Here is a 24,240-nt window from a genome sequence, read left to right as displayed (position 1 = left end):
AACGCTAGACTGCTGTCCCTATATATACCAGCAGATTGTTTGGACCCAAATCATTCACAGTCTCCCTTCCAACCACACAAGCACTCCAAGAGGAGACTAAAAGAACTAACAGAATTGTTTCTTCAATATATATGGGTTGCAGTACAAAATTTTTTATATTTCCATAATATACGAAAAAAAAAATTCTTATTAGCCATTTCAGTTTTTCTTTCATATAAAGATTGACAATGTTCACATTGTTCAAAATATATTTTCTTCTTACATTATGCTGCCCATTTCAATTTCTTTTTAATAACCTTTCTCTTTTTTACTTTCATTTTGAATTTTTTGTTTCATACTTTTTTCTTAATTTTCTTTGTTTTTATGTTTTTTACTTTTATTTCCATTTCATACCATTAGTTTTTTTACTTCATTCATATTTAATACTATGTTTTATAACACTAGGAAAGAAATATCACTGCACATAACATTTTTATTTACATTTTATAAACTTTAAAGAAAAATATGTAAAGAAACATATGCAAACGTCATCAACAAATAACAACTGCATATATGACAAATCTAGAAGTACAAACCTTTGTTCTTTACATAGGAGGGATGATTTTAGTAAAGTTGGAACATGGCTTTTAAAACTTTTAACGAGGTGTCAACCATCAGCAATCGACTAGTCAGCACAAGGGAAGCACCGCTACCTGACCCACCCAACTTGATCACTGACAAACCACTTCGATTGCAGACAGGATTTAGGGGGATAGGCGTTGATGGTTAATTTGTGTTAAGACTCAGATTTGTATAGCTAGGAAAAATAAAAATGACTTCCAAATTTATTATTTGTTGCTACAATAGTACAAACCTTTGTTCTTTATACATAGGAGACTTATCCTTAGGGAGGATGGATGTCCCCTTTTCCAACTGGCTGGAACTTTGCATGGGATCTCTACTCTAGAGGATGATCATGCATAGGGAGTGAGAATCCTTACACCTCGTTAACAAGTGATTTGACAATATCAGCAGGTCAACAGCCGGTGCACTAAAGGCTGATAAACAGAAAGAAACTTTCGTGACAGTGTGGTCTAAGGCAGAACAAAAGGTTTGCAAACACACATCAAAGCATGGCTTTACCTAGACACTTCACACTCTCCCTCGTAAAGAGAATGAGGGCAACACTTCTATATACTATAGTAGTATAGAACAGCTACATAGGGTTTACCTGCGAACAGATCAGATCCCGCTGACAGAATGTCAGGATGCTGTACCCCAAGAGAGAGGAAGGTGAAGAATGAAAATGCCAGAAATTCTTACATTCACCTCAGACTAACTCGTGACTTCTGTCCTCAATCAGCTGCTAATGGTCTTGTGCAGCTACAAAAGGTCCCAGGAAGAACGTATCTAGTGACCTGTGCGAGTAGTCCTGCAGGTAGTGGTCCGGGAAGGTTGTCTGACATTCTAGATGCCCACCTGTAATACCTGCGTCACAGTGAGATTCTTTCTCAACACGATGGGTATGCTTACACTCCTGACGTAAGTTCGAAGTCAAGTCCCCTTTGGGAGGAAGGTAACATTGACAACACGGTCCATGACCCCTTTGCTCCATACAGAATTTGTGTTCTTGGTCACCTTCCTAACTCTCCCGGTGATAAAGATGTTTTACCTGGGGATGAACTCCAGGTGTGGGCTTCAGATAGCGCCTTAGCTTTCTCACAAGACACAATCAGTGCCGATCTGGATCATCGGCTCCCTCTTTCAACTCCAAATCCGAAAAGATATGAACCAGGTATCAATAGATTCTGGGTCTTAACAACGTCAGGGACAAAGGAGATCGAGATTTACCCCTATCTCTTTGAATAAATGATGTCGTAGGAGAGATCATGAAAATCGCTGACCCTCTTGGCTAAGGCAAGAGCATATAATAAAATTGCCCTCAAGAAGTGTCTTTGATCCATAGCCAAATTCAATGGCTTGTACAGAGCTCCTATTTAGGAACGGAGTACTTTGTACACATTCCAGGGAGGTGGTCTCACTTCCGACAGTGGACCAACCTGTTCAAAGGTACATATGAGTATAGACAGTTCTACCAAAAAGGAATGAAATACAGTACTGTATAGACTCCTTTCAGCCTAAAAACCTTCCTCAAGGAGCAATAGCCCTTCACCACTGACCCTGTGCAGACTTTTTCCTCTTGGATATAAAGTAAAAATTTATCAATCAGGAATACAGTACAATGGCTTCGGGGCAAAACACCACTACCATGACACCAACCACAGCAAATGGCCCATTTTGCAACCTTTTATGAAAAAACTGTGTAAGGAGATGCTGGATAAACTTCAAGCATGAGGACGTAGGGACTCAACTGAATTGTGGAAGATCTGGGCATATGGTTGTTGTAACGGGTCATCTCCCTCGGAATCTCCGTCAGCAGCAGTGGGAGGTGCGGATACAACAGTAAAGCAATGAGATTAACTTTGAGGTTGGGATTCAATCTGACCTTGTTGAGAATGGGGAAATGGCATAGCCCTCCTGATTGTCCCAATAGTGTTAGAAGGCATCCTGAAGTGCCACTTCCAGATCTGGAACTGGAGAGCAGTACAGTATTCTGGAAGTTTACAGCTGGGGATATAGAAGAAGGTCTACCAAAGACGAACCCCATAGAGTCATTACTGTATCGTGTTCGCTATCCGACGATTTAACATCACATGGAATCAACTATCCGTGTCTTAGTGCTCATTTTGTCTGCCAGGGTGTTTTTCTTGCCCGGAATAAACTGGACTGACTGGGCAATGATCTCCGTCCACTGCAGGATTTGTGAGCAGAAGGCAGAGTTATCATGAAATAGTACTGTATTTCCTTACTTGTTAGATATGCCACTAAAGCTGTGTTCTTGCTCATCATCATAACCTAGTGGCCTGATAGGAGTAGTTAAAAATGTTGGGGCATGTTAGAAAAGTCGCCTTTAGCTCTAGCAAGGCAATATGGGACTGTCTGTCTAAATCAAGATCACTGTCCTAACACCACACGCCAGAGCCGGGTTGCTCCCCACCCTACCTTTGATGGGTCCATGAACAACAGTTCTGGAAATGGGGAGGGAGACTGTAAGTTTGTGCCTTTGAAATGGTTGGTGTCGGAGACACCACTTCAGATCTAGTCTCTGCTCCTCTTTGATCAACATTTCATTAGGATCCTTGCACTGCAACCAAAGGGTTTTCAATTACCCTTGAAAGGAGTGCATGCAAAGGTGGCTGCTCAGAACTAGGTGTTAGAGAGAAGCCAAGCTTTGCTACAGAAATGGAGCACAACCTCAGGTGATACCACGATGGAAACACTTTCCCTATGACTGTGTCTATCCCCATCCCTAAGTTCTGTTTGGGCTAGACATTCAACTTCTCTCAGTTTACCAGTCCCCCAATCGTGGACAAACATGATAACACTGTCCCGATGGAGGAGAGGGTCCCCCTCAAGTGAGCCATAACCAGATAGCATAACAGTTGGAATGGTCCCTAGCTGACACCGGAGTCAAGATCTTGGTGAAGACTTACAGTGCTGTTGATAGCCCGACACTAAGTAAATTCAACTGGTATACTGTACTTCGCTCACTACCACGAACCAGAGGTACTTTCTAGAGGCGGGATGGACTGTGATCTAGAAGTACAGTAAGCATCCTTGAGGTCCATTGTGACCATGAAATCTAGAGGTCTCATTGTTTGTCTGACTGTGGCTGTGGTCTCCATCTTGAACGGGGTCTGACGCACAACCTGTTTTAAACCAAGAGGTCTACAATCGGTCTCCAGCCTACTGAAGCCTTCTCAGTTCTTGATCAGAAGAAGCATGTGGACCCATCACAAACCAGCAGCAGAGTGCTCTTCTTTACCATGGTCTGAACCTCTTCTCTCAGGAATATCCTTTACTGATCCATGAGTAAAGGATTGATAACCTTATTGGCTAATATTACTCAATGCTGTACCTTCTCAACAAAGAAGACAGCAGTCATGTTGGTGAAAGAGGGTGTGCATGTTTGTGTGCATGCTGAGGTAGTGAGCTACCACAGACCGCCCATCTGTCGCATGACCTCCCCCTTTGCCTGGAGGCTAGACCTTCAACAATTCCTGGCAGTAGGCTGATGATAGTAAGTTGGGGATGGAGTTGGTGCACGGAAGGAATCTGGACTGGAGCATGACCGCAGTCCCAAGATCCAATGTGCGACACCATTTCCTCCCTCAATTGGGTTGTAGGAATTCTCGAACAGATCGCATCAAAAAAGGAATCCCTCCCATAGTGGAAAAGGCAAAACTTGTAAAACACTGGTATTTTGCATGCAAAGGCATGCTAAGCTTGAATGTGTTGTTACAATTTTCTCATGAATTTGTCAATAGCCCTTGGCATTTTCTGGAGGTCACTCATCCAAGTCCTGACCCCCCAAAACATTGCTTAACTTTGCTACCAGGAAGAGAAGTGGTGTTCTTAATGTGGAAAAGCCATTGACTTGCCCTTCTTGGAATATACAGGTTGCGCTTTTGACTCTGTCTGCTCTACCATAGATGTTAGTCTAACATCCTTTGGTCCTGGGTTAGCATACCTTCTTGAATATACATATCTACAATCCTTCTGGTAGTAAAAGGAGAAAGGAGGGGAGCAACAGGGTCAGGGCGGCTCCCTCGTCTATCAGCAAACAGTGACATGCTAAGAGAGCACAGCAAGCAACCGCTCCATTGTTATACTGTATGCCTAAGTGCAACTACTAGATTAGCACCCTGATGGCTAGAGCCCTTGGAAAGTAAATGCATTCCTCCTTTTTATACAGTACAAAACTAAGTATCTACTTAGATTTGTATTTGTGTAGGTATCATTTACATTATTTACTATCTAACCTGCTTCTAAATGTTAATCTCTGAAAGGGCAATCTAGCAAGCAGGAGAGAGAGTGTACGACCGATCAATTGATGTTGGTATGTGACCAATCGCAAACAGATGAGAGTAAGCGTGATTGGTCGCAAGCAACCCCTTAAGCAATTGGGCGGTGACTTGTTCATGCACTCATGTCATACCACTCTTTTCATTAATGAGCATACCCAATAGTAGTATACAGTATATAGTAAAACTTTAATGGGAGAGCAAACAAGAGAAATGGAGATGGAATGAGCAAGAAAATGCTAAATAGATTAGCAGTAAAGAGCAAAAGAGGAAATGTTCCAAGGCTGCTCTAATTGCCAGCCAGTTAGGTAATGTTCCCAAGCTGTTTGCATCAAGGTGTAGTTCTAACATTTTCTCGGCAAAAAGAGCACGATCACAGACTTGGATTGTCAAGACAGCACAATCACGTTCAACCTGTAATATTCTTCGTCATCCTTGGTGGAGGGCTGATTACCCCTACACTATTTTCTCCTCTGGAAGGAATAAACGTAGGAGTGACTTATACGAAACCTCTACCCGAGGACTACAGTATTGTTCCAAAAGAGAGAGTAGCAGTCCCATTTTCTTTCATTCAATTGTCATCAACTGACTAACTACATCCATGAGGCAGAGAAAATTTAATGTATGCCCCAGCATTCATATAGCAAATGCCTCTATGCATAAAGATTTCAATAAAACAATGCGAGTGAAGAAAGCACTTCGCATCCCGACGTGTTTTTTTCGCCTTGGAAAGCAAGTGCTTCACACAAGCACCCTTCATAACATTATTGTCTGTTTCTACAACTTCATGGAAGTCTTCATTTGTTCACCTTGGACCAACCTAATGGGGACATGATAGCATTAATCGTCTCCAACTCAAGGATAATATCCACAAGATATCTGTCATATCGGTAACAAAGTCCATGAGTAGTGTTTAACAGCTGAAAAACATTAAATTTTTCCCAACCTTACAGCCAGCAAAAAGTTGTCTGTCTCCACTGATGGATGAAATCAAAGTGGTTGTCAGTGAAAAATGGGGGGACAGGGTGGTGCTTCCCTGCTGCCAAATGTAACAACCTGTCCATCATTGACACATCGTTAAAAGTTTCCATGTTCCAGCTTTGCTAAAGTCATTACTCCTGTGCAAAGAACAAGGATTTGTATTTGTGTAGGAACAAACTTTTATAAACTACAGTACATGGTCATCAGCAAATAACTACAGTACAAATATTAAAAAAATATATGAGAATGAAGTCACTGATAAATAACATTAAGGGGTTGGTTGCCTGATGTGCCCTCTTCAATGCCTTCTATCCAACAAATCCTCTTTTCTCCATATCATTCTTTACCTTATCTCGCCATCTAATCCTCTGGCTCCCTCTCTTTTCTCCCCCATACAGGTTCCTGCAAAACCCTCCTGACTCCATCCCCACCATCCATCCTCTATATGTGCCAACACCATCTTAGTTGTGACACTCTTATTACCTCTCCAATCTTTTATTACATCTACCATTCTTCTTATTTCATCATTTTCCAATCTATCAAGCAGTGATATTCCTATGATCCTCCTCAGTATTGTCTGTTCTCTCAAGCTTTGCTTCCTTTTTCATCTTAGAGACCACATTTCTGATCCATACATTAACACCAGTCTTATTACTGTGCATATAGATCTTGACTTTTAGCTTGATTGGTATTTTCTTATCATATATGAATCCTGCTACCTCCCTCCACTTCCCCAAAGAATGTTTTTATCCTTTTCTCACTTCAACCCTACTTCTTCCCTCCTGGCTTAATAGTAGATCCCAAGCATCTGAATTATTCCATCCATTTTATAACTGAACCTCTACTTTCATGCAAGACTATATATGTCCCTACCTACAATGCTCACCACAGCTTCAGTCTTATCCACCCCACTCCAAAGTCTTTTACCACTCTACAACCCTTCCCTGTAGGTCTTCCTTCATTTCATCAGTAACAATCAATTCTTCTGCATACATCAGCTCTCACAACTCTTCACTTAATACATCCATGACCACCACAAATAAAGGGCTTAATGTAAACTCCTGGCATAGTCCAACACGATATATTTGAAAGTAATTCATATTTTTCCTACCGACACAAACCTGTAGCTATTTATAGGGGTATTACCTTGGGGGGGGGGAGCTGAAACACGAGCCATTAGGCGAGGATTAACCACCCACACCGCTAGATAGCAGGGAGGAGGGGGGAGGGGGTAACACCGGTGACTGTAAATCACTTTGCTTAAAGGTAAGACTCTAAGGGGGATGGGTTGGCAGGAAAATCTGTATAAATAGCAATTGTTCATATCATTAGGAAAAATACAAATTACTTTCACAATTTGTCAATTGTTCCGTAACTGGAACACAAACTAAAGCTATTTATTGGGGTTGACTCACCAACTAGGCGGGTGGACGTCTCTGCCAATCTGGCTTTTTGGCCTTTACCCCAGGATTCCCCTTGTGTGTGTTAGCACATAATAGGTGGAAACTCTAACACCTTGCAAGGCACACAAGCTGTGTCTTTGTGATACTGCCAATTGACTGTCAAGGTAAGAGTTCTTCCGAGTCATGGGAGTCATCCGAGGTCACCAAGACATACACAATGCCACCTCTCCAGGGTATGGGGACGCAACAGTATTGACACAATACAAGGTTATACAAGGGAACAATGGTTTACCTGCAGTTGGTTGAGGTAAGCTTTGCAGAGGACCCTGGATGCTGATTTTTCCCAGGAGAGGGGAGGATGAAGAAAAGAATGAGCCAATCATTCTTATTCATTCACTCAAATGCCCTTAACCTCCTGCTATTTGTCGATTAAGGAGCTTGAGGTATGAAACCAGTTTTGTGCAGTCACTACAGGACTGATAGAGAACGTATAGTCTCTCCTGTGATTCAAGTCTTGCAGGTAGTGGGCGGTGAAGGTCGTCTGACATTTCCACATGCCCGCTTGTAAAACCTGTGCCACAGAGTAGTTACATTTGAAGGCCAGGGACGTAGCAATGCCCGACATCATGTGGTCTGGTCGACGTGTTGGAGGAGGATCTGGATTTAATGCATGGTCAATAACCTTGCAAATCCCAGTCAGATGGTGTTCTTCGTGACGGTCCCTATGCTGTTGAAAAGTGCTAGCACATGGGGGTGGGCTGTTCTGTTCTTTTGAGGTAGGGCCACCAACTCCTTACTGGACATAGTAACAGATGGTCTGGGTCATCGATGACAGAATACAGACTCGTTATCCAGAAGGAATCGAATCTAGGATCAGCTACCCCAGGATTTTAAGTCTTCTACAAACTCCCGGATTTTGAGTCTTTGCTACAAATTCAGGGACGAGGCTGAAGCTTACCTCTCCCCATCCCCTTGAATGGTCGATGCCATATGAGAGACCATGAAGTTCGCTGGCTCTTTTGGCCGAAGCCAAGGCGAGTAGGAACACAGTCTTCAACATGAGGTGGCGATCTGTTGCCTGGCATAATGGTTCATAGAGAGGGCCCTTAAGGGACCAAAGAACTCGATCCACGTTCCATGGAGGAGGTCTCACTTCCGACTGGGGATGGGTAAGTTCGTAACTTCGTATGAGGAGAGAAAGTTTCAGTGAAGAGGAAATGTCTACCCCTTTCAGTTTAAAGGGGAAACTTAAGTCTGAGCAATATCCTTTTACTGCTGAAACCGATAGGACCATTTCCTCCCACAGATACACGAGGAGCTTCACTATTGCTGGAATACTGTAGTGGCATCGAGGGGAGAAATCCCTCTTCCACGATACCAACCACAGAAGACATTCCACTTTGCCCGGTAGACTGAGGCTGACAATTTTTGCAGGTGTTCAGACATCCATTTTGCAACTTGTTGCTGGATACTGTAGTCTCCAGGTGTAATGTCATAGCAAATTTACGGCTATGTAGATGCTAGCATGTGGTTGTCCGAGTAAATTGTGTCGTAGAGGGAGTTCTCCTGGAAGCTCTGTCAGGAGTTGCAGAAGGTCCGGGAACCCTTCTGCATAATGCCATAGCAGAGCTAAGAGGGTCATTAAAAGATTGACCAATGTTCTGGTCTTATCGAGTACTCTTCTCATCAGAGCAAACGGGGGAAAAGGCGTAAATGTCGATGTTCTACCATTGCTGGAATGCATCTTACCAGCCTGAAAATTAGGGCCGTTGCAAACAGATCCACCGTCAGGAAACCCCACAAAGTTGGGACTTTTTTGGCTACTAAATGATCCAAAGACTACTCAGAGCCCACTGTCTGAGTCGCTCTGCTCAGGTTGTCTGTGAGCACATTCCTTTTGCTGGGAATGAAGCGAGCTGATAGTCAACAAGTTGACTTCTGCCCCATCTCAGTATCTTTACTGCTATATGGGATAGGGGCTGCGAAAAAGTGCCGCCTTGCTTGATGTCAGCAACTACTGTGGTGGTGTCGCTCACTACCACCAAGTGGCCCATCAGGAACTGTTGAGAGGCCAGGAAGGCAAAATCCATCTCTAAGAGATTTATGTGCTGGTACTTTACGAACTCTAACCATAGGCCTGTGGTCGTGAGGTGCAGCATGTGGGCCCCCACCCATTTTTTAATGAAACTGAAAAGAGCATCAAATGCAGGGGGAGGACGAGAAGGTCGACATCCTTTGGCAGATTCTCGTCTGCCACCCACCACTAGAGGTCCGTCCGTTCCTCTGGGGATCAGAATGTCTGGGGAATCAAAGGTCTGATTCCAGCTGGACTTTAGCCGCCATTGGAGGGATCAAATCCTGAGGCGGCCGTTGGGAACTAGACGGGCCAGAGAAGAACGGTCCAGCGACCTACCTCAGTCTCACTACCCTGTCATCTGATGGCAAGGCTTTGTGAAGATTGGTGTCTAAAAACATTCGTAGAAATACCAGTCTGTAAGAAGGAAGCAGTAATGATTTTTTGAGGTTTACCATGACCCCCAGAAGTTTGTTTCAGTGCTAAAGAAGGGTTGCCACTGAGTCTGCTAGAATCAGACAGTTGTCCAGGTACAGTAGGAAACGGATGCCGATTCTGTGAATCCCAAGATGTCACTAGGGTGTACACTCTGGTGAAGGCCTGAGGTGCTGTGGAAAGACCAAAGCACAGCACCTTGAACTGGTGTTTCTTGATGTCCAGAGTAATTCTCAAATACTTCCTTGAAGACAGATGGGTTGGGATCTGGAAGTATGCGTCCTTTAGATCCAGTGTGAACACGAAGTCCTGTGGTCTTACCACTTGTCTGACCGTGTCTGCCGTCTCCATGCTAAATGGAGTTTGACGAACTTGTTCAGAGCTGAGAGGTCGATGACTGGTCTCCAGGCTCCAGACGCCTTTTTCACAAGAAAGAGTCGACTGAAGAAGACTGGGGAGTCGTTGAGTACCTCTTGAAGAGCGCCCTTCTTCTATAAAATGGTCTGGACCTTGTCTTTGTGGATCCCTTCACATAGGAGCTTGTTGGTACTGGAGTCTTCATCAGTGGAGAGAGAGATTATATCAACGGGACGCGGTACCCTTAATGAATCACGGAGACCATCTAGGGTTTGGCCCCAAGCTCAATCCGCCTCTTCCAGCAGTTATGAAGGCATCCCCTCAATGGTGGACAAGTGTGGAGGGGGTACCGTATCATAGTGTTTGCGGCCTCGGCTTCCTCCTCTAGGATGTTTACCGCCACAGGAAGATTTAGAGCCTTTCCTGTCATTGACAGGAAAGAGCTTCTTGGACACCCTAGGATCCGTCACTGTAGTCATGCTCATCGTCAGTCAGCTTCTGTTCCTTGGTCTGTGGGAGAGAGGGTAGTCTATAGGGGCCGGATGTCAAGGCCCTATGGAGGAGGGAGTCTTGGTGGGACTTCCTCCATCTCTCAGCAGCTCTCTCGACGTCCCCCGGCTCAAACAGGGAGGAGCCCTCGACAGAGGAGTTCCAGTTTCACGATCTCGCAGTGTGGGACTTGGCAATGAAATCTCTCAACTATCGAGTCTCTACGGTTCAAGATGGCGTTCGCCCACAAGTTTACTATTTGGTAGGTAAGGAACTCGATGGTATGAGTACCCGGCAGGAGAAAGATTTCCATCGCCTTCATGGGGCTTTCCTTGGAAATATCCTTGGTCCACACCAGGTTTTCCACTGACCCCAACCAGAGACCTAGCCATGAAGTAGCCTGCATGCCATACTTCACAACTTTCTCTTGGTTGAGGATCTCCAAAGCAGAGAATGAAACTTGAAGCCTGGAAAGTCTCTTTGGAGAGATTCCCTTCGTCACTTCCTCTAGGGAATGGTGTAAAGGAAGGGACGAGAGGGGCTCATCAAGGACCTCGTAATACTATTTCTGCTGGACACCCAGAGGTGGGAGGAGTTTAGAGGACGAGCCTGAGCGAAGGGAACTAGAGAAGTCAGAGAGCTGAGCAGACACCTTCTGTCGGGTACCCTTCAGTCCCCGAGACCAGGGCAAAGCTGCGCTGGACTTGGGGAGGCTTGTGAGTGCTGAAGACACTGTTCTAGGACTGGCAGCGAGGTTGTTGTCTTCCACCCATGAGACAATATCTCGGGGTGGGCCGTGATCGTCGCTGAAGTGGCTAGATGAAGACTGCCTGACCTCCTCCGCAGGTCTCGTAATTCTCAATGAGAAAAAGTTTTCAGCAGTGTTTTAGAATCCTTAGACTCCTTCCTCAGAGGGAAGAATTTTTCTGGACGGATGGTTTCGGTTAACACCCTTATGTTGGTCACCCGTAGGGGGAAGGATTGTATCTTCCACGGGTTTTGAGGCCACCCTGAATTCTCGAAGGACCTCCTCGATGGGCGAGGGCCGGAAAGAGCCGGATATGGACTCTTCCCTGCACAAGACTTCCACCTGGACTGCTGGCTGTGGAGCAAGAGGACGAAGATAAGCGGGTAAGAGGACACTTGACCTTCCCTTGGATGTCCGGACGGGTCACCTTGACCCTGGAAGAGACTAACTCATCAGGAACTCCCCTTTTCCACTTTAGGGGAGAGGAAGAAACAGAATTTTCTCTGCAGGAACGAACCAACGGATTTTTACCTTGGGTCCGTAGAAGGCAAGGAAGACTCCTCCAGAGGAATTCTGGGAGTTTCCGACAGATCCTGTCCAATAGCGATACTATCGTTAAGTTACGGTGAAGGGAACGACGAAGAAGGCCTTCGCAAGAGTCTTATCTATTGTTGAAGAAGCTCTCGAAGAAGGCTGCAGTACTGATGTCTCCTTCCGAGGAAAAGTAATCGGCTGTGAAGGGGGGTCCTTCAGAACTTTGAACTCCTGCTGAATAGAAGTCTTATCTTTTTCCGCTCTCCTCAGATAACACGATGTTCTGCGTTTGCGTGGAGAGGAACGGGGCAGAGGAGAACGATGGGCAGAAGACTTACGTCTCTCTCGAGGGAGCTTCGAAGCTCAAGGAGGAGAAGGCCAAGGAAGCTTCTCTTCCCGCAAACGGTGCCATTCATTGGAGTGGTGATTCTGGCGATGCTTGGGAAATAGTTCCTGAGGTTGTTGTACTGTGGCAGCGAGGTCACAGGTTGCTGTCTGTCGGCGAGCTGCTGACGGACATTATCGGTCGTTTGATGATCGTCTAGGCGATTGACAAGATGGCAAATGACCATCAGCGTGAGACTGATGTCGTTTGCCTTCCACTCTAAGAGAGAAGCGAGTCGTTGTTGAATGACAAGAGGGAGACCAGCGAGCAGCTGAAGACTGCCGACGAGCTGGCGAACGGCGGCCTGCTGGTGATCGGTGAGTTGGCGAGCCAGAGGTCGGAGGATAGAAGCGTGTTGACACTCGGTGACCCGTGTAAGGGCTGTGACCCTTAGGAGAGCACTAAAACGCTCGAGAGGACCGCGAAAGGACCACCGTCAGCAATGGAAGAGCAGCAGCCTGCAGACGAGCAGCTGAGGAGCCACGCACCGCAAACCTGACATATGACGAGACCAAAGATACGGGCAAGGCTAGGGAACCAGGAGGAGGATTCTCTGAAGGGGTTTGTTCTGCAATGGATGATGATCAGCCGAACAAACGTCTGTTTCCCGAAGGCGAAGGAGCACGTCTGAGGCGGAAAGGTGGGCGAGCTCAGCGGGGTTGAGCCTTCACAGGCGAGTGCCGAACAGCAAGCTGGTCATCTGCAGGCCTCCAAAGAGGAGTCTCTATGGGCAGCCTCTCGCAAACGAGAGATGTGATCATCCGCAGGACATGCCTTGGACTTTGCTCAGCCCTCAAAGGATGGTCGAGAGGGGCAGCACAGTCATCGGTACTGGCAGGAAAAGCAGAGGAGGCAGGAAAGGAGTCAGAAGGCAGGGAAGCAGATAACTCATCAAGAACCACAAGATCCACAATCAAAAGGACCTATGGGTCAACCTTAGAAGCAAACACTTCAACTCCGCTGAATACGCTGTACCAGCACCTACTTGGAAGGCGGACCGGGCAATCCCAGAGACGGCCACACTTGCAAAATAGAATAACGAGACAAGTACACTTTCGGGGGAAGAGGTGGGGCCCGCTTCGCTAGGGGAAGCAACACCATCTCTCGAGGACTAAGGTTGTCCAGGAGTTAAAAGGCCTGTGCTACTGCTCGACGCTTCCCGGGGGAAACTGGTCGAGAAGAAGCTTCAGAGGAAGGTCAAGGGCCGAAAGAACATACTTTAGGTTTCTTCTGCTTTGAAGAAGACCCCGAAAGAGAAGAACCCATTTTAGACTACTACTGTCGTCATCCAAACCTTTCCCTCTGGGAGGCAGAGCACTCCCGACACTCAATACACTTGTTATCAACATCACACCGTTGCCCCCTACAAGCCGGGCACAAACGGTGTCAATAACTGACATAAATGTTCCGTACGAGCGGCCCTCAGGACCAGGACAAGTATGCATCACTGGCGAAGAAGGCCCACACACACAAACTGAAAAGAGAAAGCAAAAAAAAGGAAACTAGTAATGGCTGCCTAACATTTGGTGAGGAGGAAAATCAGTAACCATTCTCCATCTGAGCCAAAAGCGAGTTACAGTCACAGGTGTGTGGGTGAGAGGGGTAGCTACTATCCGCACCCAACCTCTAACTAGCAGTATGGGTGGCTAACCCTCAATAAAAATCTAATGGCTCATCTTTCAGCTTTGCCGAAAGTAATATCCCTATAAATAGTATTACAGTAGTTTGTATTCCAGTTACGGAACAAACTAACTTCAAAGGTTTGTTTCGCCATATGCCTTTATTACTTTTGCCCTTGTTTTTTTTGTACATCGCAACCATTCTAACTAACTTCTCCAAGACTTTCCTCTTTCTCAAGCAACAAAACATCACTTCTCTTGGTATTCTATCATAAGCCTTCTCTAGACCTGCAAATTCACAGAAGAGTTTTTCGGGTTCTCTCTATCCACAGTCTCTCTCCCCGTCATGAATCCACACAGCTGTTTCCCATCTAGTACCCACTCAAACTTTTTCAAACCATGCTTTGTTAGTTTGATTTCCCTGTAGTCACATTCCATTATATCATCTTTCTGCTTCAATATAGATACCGTTAAAGACTGTTTCCTGGCAATTCACTTCTTGGAGATTAGCACAGGTTGGCTCAGGTTTGATGTGGTGGAAGATTTGGGTGTGGAGCTCAGCTGATTAACCAGACTGCTGAATGACTAGAAGTCCCTCTTGCGCCTTGCAGCAAGCTGGTAGTTCGAGATGAGGGTAAAGCATTGCGCCTGGAATTCATCAAACGTGTCATCATCCATACGGGCAGAGGCATAGTAAATAAGGTCTGCCAAGGCCCTTCGATTTCCATCACGGCTGTCCTTTAGGTATTCCTGGCGCTTCAGCATGGTCACCAGCTGCTGTGTATGTTGAGCAAGCTGAAAATAAATTGTACAATGGAATTAATGAAAGTATCTGTGCACACAACTGATGGTACATATAAACATGAAAAAAATACCTGTAATTACAATGATAATACCAAATTTTTAACAATACAGTATAGCAAATGAAATATGTACTTACTTGGTCCAGGGTGGCAGTTGACGACTCTATCACGCAAGTTCCACCCTTGCTGGACGCGGCCTCAGACGCAAAGTCGCTTCCATTATTCAGCAGCAAGTCGTCACAGGGTATTGGCTGCGTCAACCCCTCAGCTGGCTCCATGAACACTGCCTTCTGAGGTGATAACTGTTCGGCCCTCTTCCGCTTGTGCTCGCCCACACGTTTGACAAATCCTGCTGCATGACAGAAGTTTTTGAAGACCCACTGCTCCCGGTCCGTCATAGGCTTAACTTCACTGCCTGAGGTCTTCTGCTTCAGGATCTTTGCTGCGAGGTCCTTCTTGCTTTTGACCCAGGTTTTCAGTTCTATGGACGAGATGCCCAGCTCTGCCGCCTTCTCCTCGTACGCACTGTCCTTCCGCCTCGTATCCTTGTAGGCCTCCGATCGGAAATTGTACAGCCATTCACGTTCCCTGTACCAATCAGCAACGTCCTGCTCCTGTACACGACTCAGCATCACGGGACGTGACTTCTTTGCCTTCAAAGTGGATTGTCCCAATGTTATTATTTGCGATGCCTGTGATGTACCATCATCAGATTGTGATTCTGCTGACAACATCGCAGTCTCCTCTTTACTAGGAAGGTACACATTGATTGGTTCATCATCAGACGAACTGTCGGCAGGTGGTGGTTTAGAGGCAGGAGCAGCTGGCTTCTTGAACTTGGAAGAGCTCCTGGATACTCTGGGAGGCATCATATGATCTGGAAGAGCAGCGAAGACAGAATATCACAGGAGGATCGAAAGCTGCACTGTATATACCCCCTTTTAATCAGTACTCTCTCCATACTGTATCTGCCGCCTACACTGACATCCGTACAGTCTCCGCTTGCATCAGTACTGTCTCCACCACCTCCTTACTATCTGAGTATGTATCTCCATATTATCTACGCACATATTTTCGTACTGTTTACGCACGTACTTCTGTACTTCATACGTACTCTTCTCCATCGGCAGAGAGAGAGTGCGGACGCCTTGGATAGAATACAGATGGTGGTGGATGCAGTTCGGAGAGAGTACGTATACATGACAAATTTTTTTTTAAAGTAATTTGTATTTTTCCTAACTATACAAACCCCAGTCCTTTACATAGGAGAATGGATAACAGTAAAATTGGATTACTGCAATTAAAAATTATAACAAGGTGTCAACAACAGGCCAGCAGCAGGGGGAAAACTGTCCCCTGCTTGCTCACCAACAAACCATTTTGATAGCAGCTGGGATTTTCTATGGGGGTTTGTGTTGGTAGGAAAGTACAGTATAATATGAGTAGAGGACTCAAGTTGTACAGACAGGAAAAATACAAATTACAGTACTGTACTTCAAAAAAATTTATTTGCTCAAACAAAAAAATAACCCATAATCCTTTACATAGGAGACTCATCCTTTAGCAGTAGTAGTCCCCTTTCCAACTGTCTGGAAAACTTAACCGGAAAACTCAGAACGTGTGCATCTGTGATGATAACAGTTAGGGATCCTACTACCACACATACCAATGACTTGGTAATACTGTACAAGAGGGTCAACAGCCCTGGCTTCAAGGGTTATTCTGAGACAAATATCTGTGCCGTAGACCTGGCATATAATTGTGATACTTGCTTGAATCAGTTGCATGCCTGGTTACATCACACTCCCTCTCGTAACAAGTGTTGGGCAAACTCTTCCGTACCCAAGTACAGAATACAATACTATAATGGTATAACCACATACTGAGAGGGGCTTACCTGCATCGGGATCAAGTCCAGCTGGCAAGGTCTTTGAAGCTGCACCCCAAGAGAGGGAAGACTGAAGGGAAAAGAAAGGCCAGTCAATCTTTCTCTTCACCCCAGACTCACACTTAACTCACGCCCTTGATTTAATCTTAATGGTCCTGTGAAAGAAGACTAGGTAGCTTTACCACTTGCTGTGCAACTACAACAGATCCTAAAGGATTAGAGACCTGTGGGTAACATTCCACAGGTAATGGACAGTAATGTCAGACTGATGTTTCCTTACCTATACGTGTGATACCTGCACCACAGAGAAATTCTTACAGAAGACTGAAATAGTGCTTACATCTTTGATTTTGTGCACTCAGGAAGAGGGAGAAGATGGTGAATGAGTCCAGTCAATGACCTCTCTTAGTCCTTAAGAAAAGTGTTCTTGTTCCTCTTCCTTCCTATTCTCATTGCCAACAAAAAGTATTGCATAGTGGTTGCCAAGCACAATAGTAAATAGATCAGATCATCAGTTAGAGTACTTTTACCTGGTTCGCTGTCAAGAAGGAAACCAAGGCATCACGTTGATTAAATCTGATTTCTGACCCATGATACCGAGTAAGACAGGACGAGACTTGCCTTCATCTTCTAAAATCGGGAGTGTAAAAGGAGAAAGACGATGCCGCCCGCAGATTTCTTCCCCCTGATACTCATGCAAGGAAGGCGACTGTTGAGAGGACGGCACTCTTGTCCATAGTTCATTTAAAACTCTGTACGGGGCCCCTCTCCAGGTAACAGAGGATTTTTATCACGTACCGGGGCATTAGCCTACCTTTTGAAGAAAATAGTCTTGTTCCAGCTACAGTGATCCCTCTGGATACGAAATTTTCTGCTTACGAAAAATTCAGGGTACGAAAAGCGATACGAAGATTCTTATGCCCCATTATACGAAAAAATTTTCAGGATACGAAAAGCTTACGAGATCCCAAAGTAATATTAAAATTTGTGCGCCGCCAGACTTTGAACTTGGGTAAACTCGCTTACAGCCTCCCGCTCACCCATTGGTTATCTCCCTACTCAGATGCTAGCTGCCGCCATAAGATCCTGCTTTCCTATTGGTCGGCAACTATCCCACTTTGCTTACGCACGGGCGTTCATCTCTCTCTCTCTCTCTCTCTCTCTCTTTTCGTTACGACTACGGTATCGTTAACATTGACTTCGTGTGCTTTTGCTTGTTTTACGTAGTGTTGAATACATTCGTACGCCACGTGTTATCGTTATTAAACATTCTTTACTGTGTACTGTACTGTATTAGTGTTTACTACATAGTATATAATGTACGTAGTGTACTATTGAGCTTAATACTGTAACCATGGGTCCCAAAAATGTTGCCGAAGAAAAGAAAAAGAAGACGATGCTCTCGATGGAGACGAAACTCGAAATCGTGAAAAAGTACGAGTCTGGCATGCGTTTAAGTGTGATCGCCAAGGAGTATGGCCAGAATCCGTCTACGATAGGCACCATTCTGAAGCAGAAGACGGCCATCAAAGCAGCGACACCTTCTAAGGGCATCACTGTTTTCTCCAACAAGAGAACCCACGTGCAAGACGAGATGGAGAGGCTGCTTCTTGTGTGGATCAAAGACAAAGATCTCAGGAGACACCATCACCGAGACTACAATTTGCCAGAAGGCCTCCGCCATTTTCGGTGATCTCGTGCGTTCTCATGCCGAAGAAGGGGCAGGAGAAGGAACATCCCAGCAGGAACCCCCAGAGTTCAAGGCTTCTCGGGGGTGGTTCGAGAAATTCAAGAGAAGGACTGGTATTCATTCAGTGGTACGACATGGGGAGGCAGCCAGCTCGGACACGAAGGCCGCCGAAGCCTTTGTTAAAACGTTTGACGAGTTGACTCTGCAGGAAGGCTACAGTTCGCAGCAAGTTTTCAATTGCGACGAAACTGGGCTTTTCTGGAAGAAAATGCCTCGTCGGACATTCATCACGGCGGAGGAAAAGAGGCTACCCAGACATAAGCCTATGAAGGACAGGCTTACCCTTGCTTTTTGTGCAAATGCCAGTGGGGACTTTTAAGATAAAGCCCCTGCTGGTGTACCATTCTGAAACTCCCCGAGCCTTCAAAGCCCACAAAGTCATCAAGGAGAACCTTCCCGTGATGTGGAGGGCGAATGCTAAAGCCTGGGTAACCAGGCAACTTTTTATTGATTGGTGAATGTCTGCTTCGGTCCGTCTGTCCGAAAATATTTGGAAGAAAAGCGCCTCCCTATGAAATGTCTGCTGGTGTTGGGCAATGCTCCAGCTCACCCTCCTGTCCTCGAGGAGCATCTTCTGGCCGAATATTCCTTCATAAAGGTCCTGTATCTACCGCCTAACACCACCCCTCTCCTCCAGCCCATGGACCAGCAAGTTATTTCTAATTTCAAAAAATTGTACACGAAGCATCTCTTCCAGAGATGTTTCCAAGTCACAGAAAGTACAAACCACACTCTGCGTGAATTCTGGAAAGAGCATTTTAACATTGTGATATGCCTCAGACTCATCGATCTCGCTTGGCAGGAAGTTTCGAAGCGTACCCTGAATTCCTCTTGGAGGAAGCTGTGGCCTGATGTTGTCTCTGCACGAGACTTCGAGGGGTTCGGGAAGCCTGGAGGCGAAGCCAAGATAGTTGACGATCCTGAACCCATTCAACAGTCTGAGGTGGCTGACATCGTACATCTTGGTACGTCCGTGGGGGTGGAAGTTAGCGCCGAAGATATAAATGAACTTATCGAGGAGCACCACGAGGAGTTGACGACGGACGACCTGAAGGAGTTGGAGACGATGCAAGTGAGTGTTGTTCAAGAGCAGTTCTCTAGCGGTGATGAGGAGGATGTTAGACCTTTGAAAACGGCAGACATAAAGGAAATTCTCGCCTGTTTCCATAAAATGGCAGACTATGTCGAAAAGGAACATCCAGAAAAAGTTTATAACAACCATGCGCTTCAACACTGCAATGACGTTTGCCTACCGCATTTTAGAAATGTGTTGAAAAGTAGGCAGAAACAAGCTTCCATGGATAGTTTCTTATTAAAGAGGCCAGCAGTATTAGTAGGCCAAGACGAAGGTGAAAGTGAAGAAAAGAAACAGAAAAGAGGAAGTGATGAAGAAGTAGAAGGTGAAAGTAAAGAAAAGAAACAGAAAAAAGAAAGTGATGAAGAAGCAGAAGAAATTTAGAAAATAAAAAACGGAAAGTTAAAAAAAAAATTCAATTCTAAGTTTTATGTTATCGTTAAGTATTGAAAGTCATTTTTTCTTTCATTTTATAGTTTTCCATACGTAATGTTAAGTGTTAATTATTTCTGCCAATTTTTTTATTTCGTAAAGTTTAAGTGTTAATGTGTTAAGTGTGTAAATTATTGTACGTAGTTTGTCACTTGTTACGTTTTCTGCCTTATGCCATCCTCCTCTGCCGCGACTTCGCTATCGGACATCGTCTCAATCAAAAGATAAGTTTCAACTTTTTTGTTAATTAACTATCTTTTTTTCAGGGTATCAACCCTTAATTTAGGTGTACAGGTAACAATACACCTTCACTGATCCAAATGCTTTACATACAGTACCGTAACTTTTATACAGTAGTAAAGAAAACGTACCGTTTTCTTAGGGCTTGGAGGGGATAACTAGGCTATAACTACATTATTGAATAATCTCATGGTGGTTTCTGGAATGGATTAGGCTGTTTTTAACGGTTGGGTTAGTTATTGAATGATAGAAATGACTGCACTGCATGTTTATTACTACAGTTTAGCGTGTTTAAGAAAGAAAAGGTGTCTTTTCGTAAGGCTTGGAACGGATTAGGCTATTTACGTGTAAAACATGACTCGGTATACGAAAAAATCAGCATACGAAACTGTATCCTGAACGGATTACTTTCGTATACTGAGGCATCACTGTATATACAAGTGGGGATTGCTTTATTGCAAATGACACCTTAATGACAGTATTAACATCTTGGCTCTATAGACTACCAACACACCTCCATTACTGGCTCCTAACAGGAAACTCTGTTACGCATCTGTCCTCGGCTGGCAATAGTCTTTCCATGAATGGTTTTGAACTGTCTCTTTCCCCTATAGGTAAGCTAACAGCCTGTACCCAACCCGAATGGATACTATGAATAACCCTCTCCTACGATGAAAAAGACTGGAGAAGAACCCTTGGTTTGGTCTACGCCAGTAGTGATTCCCTGAGGAATTTCAGACATCCGATTCCCAGACTCTGCAATAAGATGTCTGAGAACTACTCCCCGAGAAGTCGAAGAGATTCTACCAATCTGTGGAATATCTGGCTGTAAGGCAGGCCTTATTAGACAGGTAGAGGTGCAGATTTTTTGGGAGTACTCATCAGAACAGTAAAGGGGGTGGGTATTGTCTCCCCACTGCAATGTTGGGGCTCAGAGTGTCCTGCTAAGGTTAAGAGTGATTCGTGCTTTGTTGAATACTCCTCAAAGAGGCAGCCTAGTGACAGTCAGAATACATGGTCGTTCCAGAGATGTTGAACGGCGTCCTCGAACGCCACCTCTAACTCCGGTACAGGTGAATGTAATACTGTACCCTAAGATTTCAGTAAGGAGCGGTGCAGGTCAGCGGACTATCTATGATTACTGTACCTAAATTCGTGATCATAACTGGTATCTATGGATGCCAAGATCACGAAGAGTAAACTATCTGCATTATTCTGTTAATTGGCCACCCCCATACATTCCTTCTGCTTAGAATGTAGCAGGAGAAAGGTTTCCATTGAACACTGCTGAGTCCAAGAAAGCACTGGTATCTATAAAAATTTCATTGAAGTCCCACAGTATGCCTGACTAGTCAACGCTTAACACTTACCAATCAAAGCATTATTACCAGGCAAATAGGAGCAGTTTTGTGTTCCACTTCTCAAAGAAACACTGATACTCCAAAGTTTAATTATTACCCTGAAGCCTGAAGTGCAGGAAGGGTGCTATGCCCTTCGTCTTCCACAATATCCATGAGCATAATAGTTCCGAAAGTTAGGCAAGAGGCGCCAAGCTTCCAACAGGTTGGCCTTGTAAAGCTCTACTTCTCCCTTGGAAGGTCTGACCATTGGGGTCACTGCACAGAAGTCAGAAATAATGTAGTCAGTACAGTACTAGATGACATCCGGAGGCTGACGTTCGGATCATGACAGTATTTAAGGCAGAAGGACTGGTAACCTTTGGCTGTAGGAGGGCAGTCGGAGGGAAGAGGAGCAGTCTCCCTTAAGTAAGGTAGGGCGATCTCAGGATACAATACATTTCTCTCTCAAGGATCGTGTCTTTCATAGATCTATGAGAATTTCTTTGGGTGAAGGACTGGTCTCTCTCGATTCCACCTGAGGTCAAAATTGTGACAGGGCTAGAGACGTTTGTCCCAGTAACAGTGATAATAGTTTCTCCAGTTCTGTCATTACTACCCAATACGCTGTCTAAACCCCAAATTTGATTCCATCAATATTAGCCAATATGCTGATTGTCTAAACCCCAAATTTGTTGACAAATGGATATGTCGATAGCAGAGAGAGGGTTATGGCTTGGACTTGAGAAGCAAGACATACCGGGGCAAGGCCTGCTATCTATAACTTATGTTTGCCTTGACAAATCAGAGGTACCTCTGAAAGCCATGAAGAACTTGAAGTTCTTGTCCGAAGGTACATTGTTCTCATGAAGTTCCAAGGATTGGTCACCTAATCAGATATGGATGAGGTTCCAGATTGGAACAGGTCTATAAAGAAAAACTCATTCCGGAGCGTCCAGTCTATAACTAGTTTCCAGCCTCTAGAGATCTTTTGTACCTAAAAGAGTTGAAGGAGAAGCCTGGATTATATTTGCTTGGAGACATGCTCTCTACTATAGCCTGGACTTTTTTCTGAAGGGCCACTGACGTCATGACCTCTCAGTATAGGACTCGGACAAAATTGGTAAAACCGCAAGGAGCGGGGAAAAAAATGGAGCTGATATGAAAAGGGGGAGCCGGAGCACGGAATATTAACACCCCATGCATTCAGCTCATCAACCTTTCCTTTGTCTGAGTTATTGGCATCTTTCCACCGGAGGTGCCAAAGGTGGAATGCTTCTTCCCCCTCCCCCCCTTTTTATCAGATTACTGGCCTTGATAGGGCTGTCTCTACTTAAAGGAGTACAGGGGGGATGGTCGTTGTTCCAGGAGGCTTGCAAGCCTACCACAGAAGTTGGAGAAGTTTGCTAATAGCATCTGGCAAAGCACAATCAATAATAGAAAGCATCGACTGGCATGATTGCGAGTTTTAACTTGCTTCATCCTCCTTTCAACAACTTTGTTTCTCTGTTGGGGATAGGGAAGGACCCTCTCCTGCAGCCTCCGGCCAAAATGCTTAGTTAGGCAATAGCCTTTGAGACTTGGGGCAATTGGCCTCTGAATTCAAGGGTCCAGTTGGTTTCCCAAAAGGTAGCTTAATGGAACCAAAGATCTAATGAACCAAAACTGTGCAACCGAGGGGTCCAAGGGATCTTCAGCGCCAGCAAATAAGGCGAGGATATTTGACCAAAGGTCAAACTGTAGTCTGTCACATAGAATCGATCGCCATGCCACCATGCTCAAGTCATCTGCAAAAGAGTAATGGATTGAGAGCATAATCATAGTCAATGCCAGAGCATATAACATAACTAGAGCCTCCAATGGTTGACTGACCAGGGAATACCACATGAGGCTTTGCAACAGGGTGCACTATTCAGATTGTCTAGGGTCACTTTCCTCCCTTTTCAAGGGACAGCCCTTCTTGGCCCTTAGGATAAGTGGCTGAAAGGGGGGGACAACCTTTGAAGAGTCAGAGTCACCATTCATGTAGCGAGAACTCCTCTTCTCAGAACCCGTTCCTTGCCGGTGCCGAGTGGGAAAGAAGTCTAAAGGCCTCTCACCCTACTACAGGAGAGGAGAGCGTAATCTAGATAAAAGCTACGTTGAATACTACTGAAGGGCCACTGGCGATCATGACGATGCCCAAGAATGCGTAGTCCCTGGAAGGTCCACTTTACCTGACTGTTCAAGTACAGTGGAACCTCTACACACGAACGTATCTACATCCGAATTTTCCAACATCCGAAGTAAAATTCGAGCAAATTTTTGACTCTACACCCGAATTTTATTTCGACACACGAAGTAAACATTACGCCATTGAGCATCGAGTGCTCAGTTCTCTATTCTTGTGTGTATCATGTGGTTGTCCTCTGTTTGGTCTGTTATTAACAGTGCTTATTTTCTTCCTTTTCTCACATTTCCTTTTTGATTTTACCTATAATCATGGTGCCTAAGAAGCTAAGTTTCAGTACAGGAAGAAGGCAATTCTTTCATTAGAATTGAAGCAAGAAATTATAGAAAAACATGAGAGCAGTGTGCATGTGAGTGATACTGTATGGCTAAACAATATGGCCGGAATAGGCCTATGATCTCGAGGATCATCAAGCTGAAGGCAGCCATTAAAGCAAATAACCATCGAAGGGAATCACCATTATTACAAGACATCTTAGCAATACCCTGGAAGAGATAGAACGCCTTTTGTTGATAGGGATAAAGGACAAAGAGATTGTTGGCAACGATCATTTGTG

At 44.9% G+C, this 24,240-nt stretch overlaps 2 protein-coding genes across 6 annotated transcripts in view; both read right to left on the bottom strand.

The window, feature by feature from the left end:
- The window catches only part of Cnx99A (Calnexin 99A), a 106,984-nt gene that overhangs the window by 58,625 nt on the left and 24,119 nt on the right, over positions 1 to 24,240 (bottom strand). The window lies entirely within an intron of this gene.
- Positions 277 to 15,832, bottom strand: LOC137654581 (uncharacterized). The gene is made up of 2 exons (XM_068388333.1): positions 14,870 to 15,832; positions 277 to 14,724 (listed from the first exon to the last, which is right to left on the bottom strand). The coding sequence occupies exons 1-2, from the start codon at positions 15,602 to 15,604 to the stop codon at positions 14,515 to 14,517; spliced, it is 945 nt and encodes a 314-aa protein (XP_068244434.1). The 5' UTR covers positions 15,605 to 15,832; the 3' UTR covers positions 277 to 14,514.

The sequence above is a fragment of the Palaemon carinicauda genome, chromosome 15, assembly GCF_036898095.1.
Source record: "Palaemon carinicauda isolate YSFRI2023 chromosome 15, ASM3689809v2, whole genome shotgun sequence".
NCBI classification, from domain to species: domain Eukaryota; kingdom Metazoa; phylum Arthropoda; class Malacostraca; order Decapoda; family Palaemonidae; genus Palaemon; species Palaemon carinicauda.
This window is presented reverse-complemented; position numbering and strand designations above follow the sequence as displayed.